The 15,930-nt window shown below is 57.0% G+C and overlaps 1 protein-coding gene across 1 annotated transcript in view; it reads left to right on the top strand.

Annotated features, from left to right (window-relative positions):
• The window catches only part of SHANK3 (SH3 and multiple ankyrin repeat domains 3), a 49,613-nt gene that overhangs the window by 4,601 nt on the left and 29,082 nt on the right, over positions 1-15,930 (top strand). Inside the window, exons 7-12 of the mRNA XM_057742003.1 lie at positions 1-117; positions 467-544; positions 1,487-1,553; positions 7,299-7,572; positions 10,542-10,744; positions 11,829-11,942. Coding sequence (XP_057597986.1) covers positions 1-117; positions 467-544; positions 1,487-1,553; positions 7,299-7,572; positions 10,542-10,744; positions 11,829-11,942 — 853 coding nt within the window. The remainder of the gene's footprint in view (positions 118-466; positions 545-1,486; positions 1,554-7,298; positions 7,573-10,541; positions 10,745-11,828; positions 11,943-15,930) is intronic.

The raw sequence follows: 15,930 nt of genomic DNA, 5'->3' as shown, positions 1-15,930 counted from the left end.
GCCTGCCGCTTTGGACACGTGCAGCACCTGGAGCACCTGCTGTTCTACGGAGCCGACATGGGGGCTCAGAACGCCTCGGGGAACACAGCCCTGCACATCTGTGCCCTCTACAACCAGGTGTGCTTGCGCGTGTGCACACGTGTGTGCACACAGGCGATGCCATACAGGGACTGCACGTGTGTGCACATCCGACTCTGTGTGTCACGCCACATGTGCGTGCTCTGCGTGCTGCAGTGAGCTGTGGCCTTGCAGGCCTGCGTGTGCATATCGGTTCTCTGAACAACCGGGTGTGAATTGTGTGCCTCTGGACCCTCTGGGCCGGGTGGGACCTGCACAGGTGCGCCTGGCCTGCTCGTCCCTGCGCTGCACGTGGGTGCTGCACACGTAGGCGTGGGTACGTGTGCCCCGCAGCCGTGTGCACGTGTGCTGTGGCCCGGTTGCGAACCCTACCCCGACCCTCCCACAGGAGAGCTGTGCCCGCGTCCTGCTCTTCCGTGGAGCCGACAAGGAGGTCCGCAACTACAACAGCCAGACCGCCTTCCAGGTGCGGAGCGTCTCCAGGGCCGCGCGGCCGCCCCGGGCCGTCTGTCTGTCTCTGCGTGGCTCGGTCTCTCCAGACCTTGCTGCTTTTCCCCGGGAAGCAATGAGGGCGCTCTGACCCCAGGCCTGGCCCAGGGGGAGGTGGGGGAGGGGGTGAGCGGTGCCCAGCTCGGGGCGGGGTGGGGGGGGGGTGTTCGTTGCGGGTGGTTCCCTTGGTGCCCCTTCCAGGGAGAAGAGAAAAGGGTTAGAGGGCTCTGGTGCCCAGGGAGAACAGGTGTGGGCCTGCCCTACCAGAGACAGGCAGGGTACAGAGGCCAAACCAGGGGCAAGAGGGGTGCTCCCAGATCCTGACTGAACTCAGCTGATGTTTCTGGGCCTTTTCTCTGGCTGGGTTTGGTTCTTCGCATCAGGCTGACCAGATGGATGGGTCTCTGCGTGGCCGGGAGTTTGTGGGGGGAGTTGGGGACAATGTCATGGGGACTTTGGACACAGAGGGAGCTGGGACTCTGCTCTCAGTGGGAGCAAGGGTCTTCATAGGAGACCTGGGAAGAACAGGTCTGGCCACTGTGATTGTCCAGTCAAGGGGCCAGAGGCAGCAGCGGAGGGCCTGCTGGGTGATGAGGAAGCGGAGGAGGGAGGGTGACGGGCGTGAGGCAGTGGTGGGCCGTGGCTGAGACAGGAAAGGCGGTGTGTGGAGGAGCCAGTACGAGCATAGGCAGGGTGCCCAGCCTGCCCCAGCTTTCACTCGGAGAGCCTCGTGTCCCAGGAGACAGGGATGGTGAGGTACACAGGGGCCGGGGTCTGAGCCTGGGGCCCCCAGCTGCGGAGGACCTCAGGCAGGAGCCGGAGGAGGGGCTCCCAGGGCCGGGGGAGGGGCCGAGGGCGGCGCTGCTGAGCCGCCCCCCTGCCCCTCCCCCCGCCCCTCCCCCCCCGCCCCTCCCCCCAGGTGGCCATCATAGCGGGGAACTTTGAGCTGGCGGAGGTCATCAAGACCCACAAAGATTCGGATGTCGGTGAGTTCTGCCCACCCAGCTCCCTGCCGGGTGCGGATGTGTGGGGGGGGTCGGGGCACGGCAGGGCAGAGGTCAGGGGGGATGTTGCAAGGGAGCCCCTGTACCCTGAGCCTTTCCTCCGGCTCTCCCAGTGGTCCCTTGGTGGCCCCTGCAGGTGTGGGGAGTGTGCTGAGGGAAGGGCCGGTGTAGCGTGGACAGAGGCTCAGGGTCAGCGTCAGGTGAGGGCTGTGACTGGGGCTGCAGTCAGGTCAGGGTCGAGCGTGTGGTTGTCGTGGTGAGGGCTGTGGGTTGGGGCCAGTGCTGGCTGTAGGGATCAGCAGGCTGAAAGCAGGGTTGCAGTCAGGGTCCGGGTTTGTGTTCCTGTCAGGTCGGGTGAAGGACCAGCAGGGGACCTGTGGCAGTGGGCCCTCAGCGTTTCCCTTCAGCCTGGAACATAGAGCATTTTAAGTGGCCCGCAGCAAGCCTCGGCATGCCACGACCACATTAGGCTCGTGCAGAGAAACTGAAACACCGTGGTGGGGGTGCACGTGGGGAAAGGTGGCAGTGGTCTCAGAGGGAGGGTCTCGGCAGCCAGTGCTTCGGGGGGGCCCCAGACGCGCCCCGGAAGGAAAACCGGGAGGTGCCCTCGAGTCTGAACCTCAGGGCAGGAGGCCTCACGTCAGGCCTGGGGGGGCCCCCCACCCACTCCCATGTCAGTGGTGGGTGTGGGGCTGGCCTGGAACCTGTCTTCCAAACCCTGCCGCCCCTCCCTGTGTGGGGTGGCCGGGGGTGAACGTCTCCTCCCGGAAAGAATATTTTCTGGGCAGAGGCTGCCCCCTCCAGCCACCTGGCCATCGAGGGACTCCCTTCTTAGCTCCCTCTGTCCTGGGTGGACAAAGCTTTTCTGCCCACGGCTCTCTTTGGAACACAGACTCGCAGGCTCACCTTTCTGCCGGGACTGCGATATGCCCATTTTTATAAAATTTAAAGGGACAGTGGATAGCGAAGGGCTAGAGCTGATCTCAGGGTTCAAGTCTTTGTTGGTTCTAATGTGAGGTTATGGTCAGGCTGGGGTTAAGACTAAGGTCAAGTTCATGTTTAAGAAGTCTTCCTGTCGTAGAGTCTCTCCTGAACAGACCTCCCTGCAGTGACGCTTGGGTAGGAGCCCCTGTTCCCCAAGCAGGGTCAGGGGACTGTGCTAGTGGGTAGACTGTCCAAGGGTGTGGGCAGACCCTCGGACCCTCAAGCAGCAGAGTCACTAGGGGTGTGTCGAGCACGTAACTGAACTAAAGAGGTGGTATAGGCTTGGGCTCCAGGTTCTGCTCGGGAGAGAACTGTGAGGAAGTTTGAGGTTTGAATTGGGAGTGAGAGACAGAGCAAGGGCTCCAACTGTGGTCTGGTTGGGGTTGCTGAGTGTTTTGGAGGTGGCTGTTAGCCGGGGAGAAGCCTGGTTTGTGTGCGTGTGGGGTTCTCTCTTTTGTTTGTGATGTCACCGTGGGAAAGCTGCTTGGGGCCTCTGTGCCTCAGTTTCTTTAAGCAGCCCCTTCCCCCTCTGCCCTCATGGGGGATTTGATTCCGTGGGTCTGGACTCTGGCAGGTGGCCTTGGTCCAGCTGGTTGGAGGGTGGGGGCTGAGAGTCAGGAAGGCCTCAGCTGCCCCCATCTTTGGACAGACCTTCTAGTGCTCCTGGGGTCACCATTATTGCAGCTTTCTGTCTGCCTGATCCAGGGTGAGCTCATCTGGCCGGGTTAGGCATTTATTCGTCGCTGAGCTGAGAGGTCCACATCAGGTAGTTCAATGTGGGCATCAGCTCTGCTGGCCACGTACCCTTACCAGCTCAGGTGTCACACGTACTCAGATGACACAGCCAGATGTCTCTGAGCTACCGCGTAGTCTATCCTTGAGTGTTTGTGATGAACCTTCTTATCTTAACTCACCCACTTAACAGTCCCCAGTGGGTGATTGTCATGCGTCCATTTTCACAGAGGAGGAGATGGAGGCACAGAGGGCTTGATGGCAGAGGCTGTCTTGGGGGGTAGTCCAGGGGTCCATCCTTGTCACCCCCACTCCCTCTGCACACACTCCAGTCATGAGTCAGCTGTCAGGTCCCGCCCCAGCTTGGGGACCCGGGTGGGGGGGAACCTGCACACAGGAGGAGCAGCAGGTAGGCTTTTTTCCTCCGCACGAAGACCGCCTGGAAGCCTCTCGGCAGCCCCACCTGCCCCCTCTAGACTGAGTAGCCAGAGCAGGGATCCTACCTGCGCGCAGCCACCTCTGCCTCCTCACCTGTTGCCTTGGGCTACCTCTGGGTCCACAGGCTCTCCCACCCTCTCTTGTGTACACACTTTCAAGCACACTTCTTACTGACTTGTTGTCCCAGAGTGCTTTTGAAGAGTGCCCTAGGGAAGTGCATCTCACTTTGTAACGTATGTTTGAGTCACTGAGAGATCTAGTTAAATGTAGATTCTGACTCAGAGGGTCTGGGTGGAGCCTGAGATTCTGCATTTCTAAAGAGCTGGAGGTGAGGTCCAAGGCCCACAATTTGCATAAAAGGAGTCTAGAATAGGGCTTGGCGAACAATGCCCCCAGGCCAAGTCCAGCCCGCGGTCTGTGGTTTTTTAATCCAGGCTTTAGCATTGAGGATTTGAATTTCAGTTATGATCAAATTCATGTAACATAAAATTAGCTATTTTAAATTCCGTGATTCAGTGGTATTCAGTCCATTCACAACCAACTCAGTTGAATTCCAAAACATTTTCATCATCCCAAATGGAAACTGTATACATTAAGCAATTATTCCACATTCCCGTCTACCTCAACCCCTGTCAACTATGAACATACTTTCTGTCTGTATAGATTTACCTATTCCAGGTGTTTCATGTCAGTGGAATGAGCCTTGGCGTTTGGCTTCTTTCAACAAGCTGAAGCATGTTTTCACGCGTTATCCGTGTTGCAGGATGTGTCATTACTTCACCTTTTGATGGCTGAGTGATATTCCGTTGTTTGTGTGTGTGGCATTTGTTATCCGTTCATCCATTGATGGGCACTTGGGTTGTTTCCACCCTCTGGATATTGTGAATATTGCTGCTGTGAACATGTGTGAAATGTATTTGTTTGAATACCGGTTTTCAGGTACTTTGGGTATACACTTAGGAGTGGAATTGCTGGGTCATATGATAATTGTGTATGTAATTTTGTGAGGAACTGTCAAATTGTTTTTTACCATTTTACATTCCTACCAGCAATGTATGAGGGTTCCCAGTTCTTCAAATCCTCACCAACACCTGTTATTATCTTAAAACATTTTTTTTTTTATTTATAAAAGTTTTTTGTCATAGCCTTTCTAGTCCGAGTGAAGTGGCATCTCATTGTGGTTTTGATTTGCATTTCCCTGATGGCTGCTGATGCATCTTTTTTTTTTAATCTTTATTTTTATTGATGCATCTTTTCATGTGCTTATTGGCTGTTTGTACATCTTTGGAGAAATGTCAAGTTCTTTGCTCATTTTTATTTATTTTGTTTATTTACTTTTAAAATATTTATTTATTAAATATTTATTTATTTATCTATCTATCTACCTATTTTGGCTGCGCCGGGTCTCAGTTGTGGCACAGGGTCTTCACTGGGGCACATGGGCTTCTTCGTTGCAGCATGTGGTATCTTTTAGTTGTGGGATGCGGGCTCTTAGTTGCGGCATGTGGGATCTAGTTCCCTGACCAAGGATCAAACCCAGACCCCCTGCATTGGGAGCACAGAGTCTTACCCACTGGACCACCAGGGAAGTCCCTTTGCTCATTTTTAAACTGCTCATAGAGTAAGTTAGGCGGTGTTCCTTCCTCTTCTATTTTTTGGAAGAATTTGAGAAGGATTTTACTAATTCCTCTTTAAATGTTTGGTAGAATTCATTAGCCACGCCATCTGATGCTGGACTTGTCTTTGTCGGGAGATTTGTGATTACTGGTCCAATCTCCTTGCTTTTTATAGGTCTGTTTAGATTTTCTATTTTTCTCTTGAGTCAGTTTTGGTAATTTGTGTTTTTCTAGAAATTTGTCCATCTCATCTAATTTATCTGACTTGTTGGCATACCATTATTCACAGTATTCTCTCTATTTCTTGTTACTTGTATGAGCTGGGTCGTAATACCCCAGTTTTCATTTCTGACTTTAGTTATTTGTGTCCCCCTCTCTTTTTTTCTTAGTCTAGCTAAAAGTTTGTCAACGTTGTTGATATTTTCAAACAAACAACTTCTGGTATCATTGATTCTCTGTATTTCTATTTTCTAATTTGTTTATGTCATGTAATCTTTATTCTTCCTTCCTCTGCTAGCTTTGGGTTTGGTTTGCTTCTCTTTTTCTATTTCCTTAAATAGGTTATTGATTTGAGACCTTTATGCCTTTTTAATGTAGGTGTTTACAGCTATAAATTTCCCTCTTAGTACTGCTTTTGCTGTATCCCATAAGTTTTGGTATGTTGTATTTTTGTTTTTATTTTCTCAAAGTGTTTTCAATTTTCCTTATGATTTCTGTTTTGACACATTGATTGTTTAATTTTTCACATATTTGGGAATTTTCAAGTTTTTTTTTTCTTCTCCTGTTCTAAATTTCTAGCTTCATTCCATTGTCATTGCAGAAGATACTTTGTATGATTTCAGTCTTTTTAAATTTATTGAGACTTTTTTGGTGACCTCAAAAATGATCTATCCTGGAGAATGTTCTATGTGCACTTGAAAATAATATGTATTCTGCTCTTGTTTTGTGGAGTGTCCTGTGTGTATCTGTTAAGTCTAATTGGTTCAAGTCCTCTGTGTTCTTACTGAGCTTCTCTCTAGATGTTCTACCCATTATTGAAAGTGGGGTGTTGAAGTCTTCAGTATTATTGTAGAACTGTCTATTTCTCCAAATATATCAATGTTTGTTTCACATATTTTGATGCTTTGTTGTTTGGTACTTATATATGTTAATAATTGTTAATCTGTTTGACTAATTGGCACTTTTATCAATATATAATGTCCTGTCTCTTGTAACACTTTTTATCTTTCAGTCTATTTTGTCTGATATTAATGTAGCTACTCAGCTCTCTTTTGGTTACTATTTACATGAACTATCTTCCTTTATCCTTTTATTTTAAGACTACTTGTGTCTTTGGATCTAAAGTTATTCTTTTGTAAATAGCATATAGTTGGATCCTGTTTTTTAAGTCACCATCTGCTATTTAAATAAAGTTTTATTGGCACTCAGCCACGCCCACTTGCTTATATATGGTTTGAGGTGGATTTCATGCTGCAGTGGCATGCTGAGCACTTGTAGCAGAGACTGTATGGCTTGCAAAGCCTGAAGTGGTTACTATCTGATTCATTACAGATGTTTGCCAACCCCAAGTCTAGAACATCTTTTACAGTTTCTCTGGTTATGGTCAACTGCAGACGGTTCCGCACAGTGGTAGTCTGGTGAGATTTGTCATCTGTGGCCAGTTTTGTTTCTCTGGAAGCCTGTGAAATGGGCAGTTCCAAGACCTCATTTGGCTGACAGGAAGGGCAGGCATTCACCCCTGAAGCTAGAGTTAGAGGCAGTTTGCTCTGTGACCCCCCCCATCATAGTTTCAGTCATAGGGTGACCAGCTGTCCTGGTTTGCCTGGGACTGAGGCAGTTCCTGGGACATAGGAGTTTACTTTTAAAATCTGGAAATATCAGGCAAACCAGGACAAGTCGGTCACCCTTTTTGGCTGCCCAGAGTCTCACCTGTCCCTCCCCCCCCCCCCCCCCCCAGTACCATTCAGGGAAACCCCCAGCTATGCGAAGCGGCGGCGGCTGGCTGGCCCTAGCGGCCTGGCCTCTCCTCGGCCCCTGCAGCGCTCGGCCAGTGACATCAACCTGAAGGGTGAGGTGCAGCCAGCAGCTTCTCCTGGACCTTCACTGCGAAGCCTCCCTCACCAGCTGCTGCTCCAGCGGCTGCAGGAAGAGAAAGATCGGGACCGGGATGGTGACCAGCAGAATGATGGCAGCGGCCCCGCAGCTGGCAGGGGCGGCCAGAGCAAGATCAGGTAGGGGGGGCTGGGACCTGAGCCAGGAGGAGCCAGCATGGGGGGCAGGAAGAGGCCTGTTGGTGCCTGGCGTTTCTGCACTGATGAGCTGAGGCTTTGGGTTGGGGGTCCCCCTGGATGGGGAGGGAAGAAGGTGAGGTCCTGTGGCCTGTGGCAAGCTCCCCCATGCTGATCTCTGGTTGGAGCTGGCCTTGTCCTGAGGGCCGTGAGCAGCTGAGGGAGAATGTTGAGGGGAGAGGGTCTGGGCAGACCTGTGGTTTAGAAAGGCTCCTGCAGTGCCAGGGAGGAGGATGAGGGCTGGGATGAGGCAGGGCTGGGATGAGGCAGGGCTGGGTGAGGTGTGGTAGGAGGTTAGGGATGAGAGCTTCTTCTCCACGAGGGCGCAAAACCTATAGGTGGACCCTAGCCCTGTTCCCAGGGTGGAGTCTTGGTGTTTCCTCAACCCCTCTGGCCCTGCGTAACCACAGGACTCCATGGTTCTCCTCTTTATCCCTCACCATGAGTGCTGGGACCCTGAGAACCAAGGACATCAGAAGTACTTGGCATTCCCAGAACTTAGAGCGAAAAGCCTGAGTGGGAGCCCCATTAGACTCTGTGGGCTGGAGCGCCACTGAGCTGAGCAGTGGAGAGTGGAAGGTAGATACGGGTTCTGCAGACAGATGGTCGGGGTCCAGTGCAGTCCTTGCATCTGCTGCCTGTGTGGCCTTGGGCAGAGTAGCCAACCACTCTGTGCCTGGGTTTCTCATCAGTAAGGAAGGACTAATCCTTTGGGAAGCCTTCTGGAGCCTGGGCAGTGAAGGCTTCCTACTGGGAGCCCCCTGGCCCACAGCACAGGCCAGCCACTGCTAATGAAGGCCTCTCTCCTCCCTGCATCTGGAGGGCAGGAGCTGCTTTTCTTGTTTCCTACAGTTGCTCCAGAGCCAGTCACATAGAAGGTGCTCGGGAGACATGTTGAATGAAAGAGGTAGATAAATAGCACTTTATTTTCACAGTGACAGCTGGGCTGAGCAGCACAGTGTGTATCATCTCACTTAAGCCTGACCGTCTATGAGGCTGTGCTCTATTTTACAGATGAGGGTCCTGCCACTCAGGTGGCATAAGTAAGTTGTCCAAAGTCACAGAGCTGGGAAGCAGCTTAACTTGCCCCCAGGTAGACCTGATTTCCAAACTTTTTAAGCCTGAGCCTTCAGCAGAGGGCTTGGGGTGCAGCAGGCGCTTAGAAGAGCCATTTCTTCCTCTGCTGTTGACCCTGTGCATAGAGCCTTGACCTGTGATGTCTTCTCTGTCTCTCTGTGTCCCTACCCAGACTGCAAGGCTATCTGTCCTGCCCCAGATCACCCCAGTTTTCCCCCAAAACTTCTGCATGGCCCAGTGGCTAAAAGAACAAAGTTTGTGATGTTTCAGTTTTGCAGATGGGCTGCTCCTGAGTTGGAGCTGTGTGAAGCCCTGCTTTCATTTGGTTTTTGCATGTTCATTCATCCTTTTGGCAAACACAAACTAAGACCTGCTCTGTGGGGAGAGCAGGATTATTACTACTTTTTTTCAACAAACATTTCGTAGGTGCCAGGGTGCCAGATGTGGTGGGGGCTGATAGGGGTTCCTGAAGGTCTCAGAAGGACACTGACAGCTGGGGCCCAGGGACCCAGGTAAGGGAGCCTCCCAGTGAGTGGCCCGGAGGGGCTGAGGAAGTCTGGTGCTCCCTGGAGGGAGAGGGCCTCAGGGCGAGAGAAGGACTTTGGCGGAAGCAGAGAAGCTGTCTGAGTCCGAGCTGCTCTTGGGGGCGGGGGGCAGAGTTGGCGGGGGTGGCAGTTCCCCCCAGCGCCCCCTGTTGGCTGAGCCTGGCATGAACTGTCGTCGCAGAGTCCCCCCCCCAGTGTCCCGGCGCGGGGCAGAGGGAGGTGTGCTCGGAGCTGAGGGACAGGGGCTGGACAGTTGGCCGGATGAGCAGGGTTGGGATAGCTGAGGTGTTGGGGAGAGCGTCTTGAGCGGTCGGGGCGGGGAGGGGAGGTACCCAGCCACGCTGCTGAAGTATAGCTAACTCTGGTCCCGGAGAGCCTGGCTGTTGGCGGGGGCCGTGGACCTGGTCGGCCTAGGCGCTGGGGAGGCAGTGCAGGCCGTTGAGCAGGGCCGCGGCCTCGGGCTCGGTGCCCAGCTCGGGGGAGTGGTCGGGGAAGGCGGTCAGCGTGGAGAGGGCATGAGCATCCGAGGCGGATGTCCAGGAGGAGAGGACCCAGGTCCCGGGGTGGGGTGGGGGGGGGGGGGGGGTTCGTGCGCCCAGCACACGCAGCGGTCGGCGTGTGAGGAGGCCGAGGCCCGAGCTGGGGGCGGGGGGGGGGGGGCGCTCGGACCCGCCGGGGAGCCCCTCCCGGAGGCGAGGCGAAGCTTCCCGGGGGCGCTTTGCTCCGGTCCGGTCCGAAGCCCCGGGTCCCCTCCCCGGCTCCCACCTGGCGGGTCCCGCCCCCCCCCCTCCCCGGCGGTCCTCGGTGGCGCCGACCCTCCTCCGCCTTCCCCCGCGGGCACCGTCGTCCCCCTCGGCCCCGCGGCCTCTCCCGCGTCGGGGCCGCGGCGGCCGGGCCGCAGGGGCAGAGGAGGGAGCCCGGCCCGCCGCCCGCAGAGGGAGGAGCCGGGCCGCGGAGGAGGCGGGGCGCGCGGAGCGGCCGCGGCATGGAGCGAGCCCGGCGCGCCCGGGAGCGCAGCCCCGCGGCCCCGGAGCCCTGAGCGGGCGCGGCTCGTGCGCTGGCGGGAGCGGGCCGGGCGCGGCGGCGCGGCCCATGGAGCGGCCCCGGGCCGGGCCCCCGGCGGGCGGGCGGGCGGCGGCGGCGGCGGGCGGCGGGCGGCGGGCGCTGCGGCGGCGGCTGCGGTGAGGCCGGCGGCGGGGCCGGGCCGCGCGCCATGGAGGCCCCGGGCGCCGGCTTCGCGTGCCCGCTGCCCCCCGGCATCGCGTCCGTCACCTACGTGTTCGTCTACAGCCCGAGCGGGCCCGGCGGCCCCGGCGGCCCCGGCCCCGCGCCCGGCCCCGGCCCGGCGCCCCCCGCGCCCCCCGCGCCGCCGCCCCGGGGCCCGAAGCGGAAACTTTACAGCGCCGTCCCCGGCCGCAAGTTCATCGCCGTGAAGGCGCACAGCCCGCAGGGCGAGGGCGAGATCCCGCTGCACCGCGGCGAGGCCGTGAAGGGTGAGGGGGCGCGGGGGGCGGGGTCGCGGGGGCTCCTGGGGCTCGCGGGCGCCGCTCCGGGGCGCCCGGCCCGCTTCTCGGCGACCGTGGGGGGGGGGGCTGATGCCATTTTGGGGTGCCTGTCCTTAGGGGCGGCCCCGGGAACTCTCAGCAGCCGTGGTCATCATGGCATGCGTCTGCCACTGGGGATTCCTTGTGTCACTGTGAAGGGCTCTGTCAGGGAGGGGTTCCTGTCATGGGTCTCTCTCCATCCTCTGTCATTTTGGGTCTTCTGTGTCACCATAGAGCCTCCTTTCGTCATGGGGGTGTTTCTGTGTCATGCTGGGGGCTGGTGCCGCTGGGCTTCTCTGTGTTTGTAGGACTCTGTCCTATTCCAGAGCTTCCTTGAATTGTGAGGCTCCTGTGTCACTTCTGGGACCTTCTTCATTGGAAACGCTTGCGATATGTGGGGGTTCTCTGCCATTCTAGGGGGCATCTGTGACAGTTATGTGGGAGTCTGTAGCGAGGGGGTCCGGTGCCGTGACAAGCTCCTTCCATCATGGGGGTCTCTGTCATCACTGGGGTCCTCCCCTCATGAGTGCCCTCTGCCCATGGAGCCTGAGGAGCAAACAGTTGCGAGGGTCAGCCTTCCATGGTCCACCATGTGGCCTGATCCCCTGGCCACAGCACAATGACACTGAGCTCTTGGCAGTGACCCCTGGGGTGGGTGACAGAGCAAGGATGGGGGTTAGTTCAAGAAGTGGGAGGAGAGGGGTCAGCTGGGAGGTCAGGAGTCGGATTGTGGCCCCTGCCTCTGCCTCCTGTCCCCCCTCAGGGGTGTCCATCTGTGTGTCTTTCTGTCCCCCACATGCCCATCCTGCGCTGTGCCCATCTGTTCTTTTCTCTCTTCTGTGTGGATCCCAAAATTTTCCCAGGGAAAAAGACAGGAGGATGAAGGAAGGGAAGGGAAGAGAAGGAGAGAGAGGTGAAGGGTGGGTGGGCAGAACCTGAGCCTCAGGTGGTGGAGGTGGTGGTGGTGGTGGGAGGGGTGTGCCCCCGCTGCCCTGCTCTGCCCTGACAGCCTGTCTGGCTTCTGTTCCTCCAGTGCTCAGCATTGGGGAGGGCGGTTTTTGGGAGGGGACCGTGAAAGGCCGCACGGGCTGGTTCCCGGCTGACTGCGTGGAGGAGGTGCAGATGAGACAGTATGACACGCGGCATGGTGAGTGACCCCTGCGTCCCCTGGGTGGCTGCTGAGGGTGCCACCCCTTCCAGCTTCCCGTTGGTCTTGCTTGGAGGCGAATCCACATTATATTCACAGAGAAAAGACTAGAACACATTCAAACACACATTCGAAGTAGATGCAAACTCGTGTACATGACAGACACGGCAGGTATTCAGCCCATACTTACTTACCAACACACGTGTGTGCATCTGGACTCTGGACAGCTGTGGAGACACATGTCACGTGCCCACGGGACACACACATATGAACGTCCACCAGTCTGTGATCCCACACGTGGCTCTCAGTGACCACAACCCTCCCCGGACATGGTTCTCACAGAATTGCTGGGTACTTGGAGTGTACAATTGCTGCGTGGCTGGCAGACAAGTAAAGAGGTCAGTGTGAGAAAAGAGGCCTCTTTCCAAAGTGGACAGATTGTCCAAGTGGGCAGTGCAGGGAGGCCTGGACCAGCCAAGAGGAAATGAGGCCAGTTGGGCCCAGAGGGGCTGTCATGGGTGCTCTGGGGCCAGGATGGTCTGAGGGCAGCAGGTGGGGGACGGCTGCATCTTTAGCCTGCAGGGAAGATGTGAGGGCAAAGGCCATGGCTTCTGGGGCTGGTGAGCAGCCTTGGTCCGAATTTGCTGACCACCTGAGCCTTCAGGAAGGACCCGTCTGGGAGCTGGGATCTGAGGTGGTCCTGCCAGTGGAAAGGAGAGGCTGGTCCTTTTGAAGACCCCAGCCAGGGCTGACTGTGCACCCAGGAGGCCCCTCGGCCCTCAGGTGTTATTTCTGGCCCCGAGAGCTGGTGGGACAAGGGAGCCCCTCCCTGAGTGGTGGCTGGTGGTGGTCAGTAGGGTGTGTCTGGACCCAGGGTGCACGTGTCTGTCTTTCTGCACATGAAGGGCTCAGACCCGTATTCTGGGTTGAGAACTTCCCCAGGGGAGCCCACCCCCGTGTCGCCTGGACCCCTGCCCTGGGTGGAGCGTGGCGGAGCCCAGGGAGGCAGGAGTGTGGGCGATGGTCCGCGTCTGAGCAGGAGCCCCTGCGCTGGCCCTGGCTGTGCACCCCCTCGCCCTGGCGGCTGGGAGCATGGAAGGGACACGACCCGCTCTTGTCTGCCCACAGTGGGCAGGGGGGCTGGTGTGTTGCAGTGGGGAATGGTGTCAGAATTTGGGCTCTGGTGCCAACTGGGCAGGGGAGGGGAGGAGAAGGAGGGGCCTCCAGACCTGCGCAGGGAGTGGGTCCTGTGCTCCCCCATAGGGTGGGCGATGGAGGCCCCGGTTTGAAAACTGTGTGGGTCCAGGGGTAGTTGGAGCTGAGTCTGAAGCTGGGGAGGAAGGAAGGCAGGTCTGGACTGGAGTCAGAATTTGAGAAGAGCTAATGTTTTTTAGGTGTTGACGTGTGCTGGGCCCTGTGCTGGGAGCTGGGGCCACAGGGCTGGCTCTCTGCCGAGTGAGGAGCAGGCGTGCACATTGCGTGACTGTGACGGGCGTGAGCACAGGGGCTCCCTGGGTTGGTCTGCAGGAGTCTGAGGGGGCTTTAAAGCGGGGGTGGTATTTGAGCTGAGTCTCGAAGGATGGCTAGAACCATCTAGGTGGTCAGCTGATGGGGGTGGGGGGAGAGCCTGTTGGCCAGAGCGTGGCATGGCCGTCTAGACCTACACGTGCTGGCACCCGGCATGCTCCAAGCAGTGTCAGGATGCCTGGCTTCATTTTAAGCTCTTTTGTTGGTAGGTCTGAGAATTCACTGACTCGTCCCAGCAGGCCTGGGAGGAGGGCACAGTTGTTAGTCCATCTCTAGGAGGGTGGGCTCCACAGCCCAAGGAGCAGAGTCTTGTTTGCAGTGTAGGCAGTGGACGGCAGGGTCTGTGCTGTAGCCGCCACACCTCAAGGGTTTAGGCTGAGTAAACCTGTGTGTGTTGGGGGAGGGTGGCAGGGCTGGAGTGGGGAGCGTGAGGCTAGTCCGGTGCCCTGGGACCAGGGGCTGAAATTTGTGGCCGTGTCACGGGACACGTCTGGGGGGCGCTGTCCTGACTGTGCTGGTCATTTAGGATAAGGGTGACAGCCCAGGCGGGGCAAAGCCAGGAGATGGAGGGGGTGGGCAGGGCTGGGCGGGCGTCCTGGAGAAGGGAGGGGACCGAGCAGCCTGCTGAGGGAGCCCTAGGCCTCCGGGCAGCTGTGGGGCTGCTGGGCAGGGGTGGCTCTGGGGTTCGTTATCTGAAAGTGTCAGAAGGTGCCTGGGTTGTTGGGAGTGTTTCATGGATGAGCAGGGAGATAGGCCTGCAGGGGCTGCCTTCTGGGAGGGGGTGGGAATGACCTCTGTCCTCACCTGCAAGCCCGGCCACCAGCCGCTCTGGGCAGAGTCTCTGGTTTGGGACCCAGGGGCCGAGTTCTGCCAGAGGCGAGAGGGCAGCCCAGGAACAGGAACCTGCTTCCAACAGGCCCAGATCCAAAGAAAGATCTGTTTCTGAGACTGGAGCAGGGACAGAGAGGGACTTAGAGGCCAAGGAGGGGACACTGCCAACAAGTGTGGGCCAGGCCGATGCCCAGGGTCAGCGGAGAGCGTGGCTCCCGTGGTACTCGTCTGGGTGAAGGGAGCCGTTGCAGGCAGGGAGAGTTGGGCTGTGAGGGGAGGGGGTGAGGAGGCGGCCCTGGGTATCCTGCAGGCTGGTGTAGGACACCACATCTCTGGCTCTGGCTGGCATCCTCCCTCCTCCCCCTTTCTTTCCAGTACCGGGGCGGGGGGTGGCGGGGGGGTGGGCGGCATGCTGTGTGTTTTCATTTTAGCTGGCTTTTACACGTCTGATTAATACAACTGGAACATGAATGTGCGTTATGTAATAAGAATATTGTATTTGGTCGATAAATATAAAAATAGGCCAGGGATCTGCAGAGGGTCTTTCTTTTGGGGCGGGGGGGTCGTTCTGCAGGCAGGCACTGTGACTATTTCCAAAGTTGGGTCAGGGTGGAGCAGGGTGTGGTAGAGGTGAGGAGAGGTCGGGGCCCTGAGCGGCGCTGAGGCCTGGCCCACTCTGGCTTTGGGGACGGCAGGGTGGTGGGTGCAGGTGTGCTGCAGAGGGACGGGAGCATGTGAGCTTGGGAGGGCGCCAGTGAGATAAGCCACAGGTCGTCAAAACCTGGGGGCCTCCGAGGTGAATTTTCCTGCTCTATGAGGAGAGGGCCAGAAGGTGCTGTTGACATAATGAGAATCACACAAGTTAGGGGCAGGGTTCTGAAATCCAAATCAGCACTTTTTAATAGGAGCTCTTCTTTCCATCCAGCCACTGCTCCATCTATTCTTACATCCATCTGTCCTTTGACTCACCCACCCATCCTGCCATCCATCTACTCATCCATCAACTCACCTAGCAAACCCAGTCCACCCATCCCCTCCTTCCTTCCATCCATCCATCCATCCACCCACCCACCCATCCACCCACCCACCCATCCACCCATCCACCCCCCACCCTGCTCTCTTTCCCTCCATCCACTTATATATCTGTTTACCTTTCAATCCATCCTTCTGTCTGTCTCTTGTTTCATCCATCCATCCTTCCATCCACCCACCCACCCAGCCAGTTGTCCACCCATCTGTCCTTCCAGTTAGCATTTGGAACTCCTCCTATGTGCCAGGCGCTGTGCTTGGTGCCAGGATCACAGAAATAAATGCAACGTGGTCCTTACCCACAAGGAGCTCACAGTTAGTGGAGGAGACGGGTCCTCATAACCATAGGCTCCCTTTGGATCTCCTTGCCTACCGCTCTCTCTCGCTCCCTTCGCCCTGGCTGCCCAGGCTGCTCACTGTCCCTTGAACACCCCGAGCTGGCACCTGCCACATGACTTTGCCCTGAGTGCCCCCACTCCCAGAAAGCCTTTTACCCACATAAAGGGCTGCTCCCTTACATCCTCCTGCCTTTGTTCGACTCTCCCTTCCTGGCGAGGCCTTCACGTGACCACCTGGACCTGCAGCGCCCCCACCTGCCTGC

This window comes from Hippopotamus amphibius, chromosome 7 (assembly GCF_030028045.1).
Source record: "Hippopotamus amphibius kiboko isolate mHipAmp2 chromosome 7, mHipAmp2.hap2, whole genome shotgun sequence".
NCBI lineage: Eukaryota > Metazoa > Chordata > Mammalia > Artiodactyla > Hippopotamidae > Hippopotamus > Hippopotamus amphibius.
This window is presented reverse-complemented; position numbering and strand designations above follow the sequence as displayed.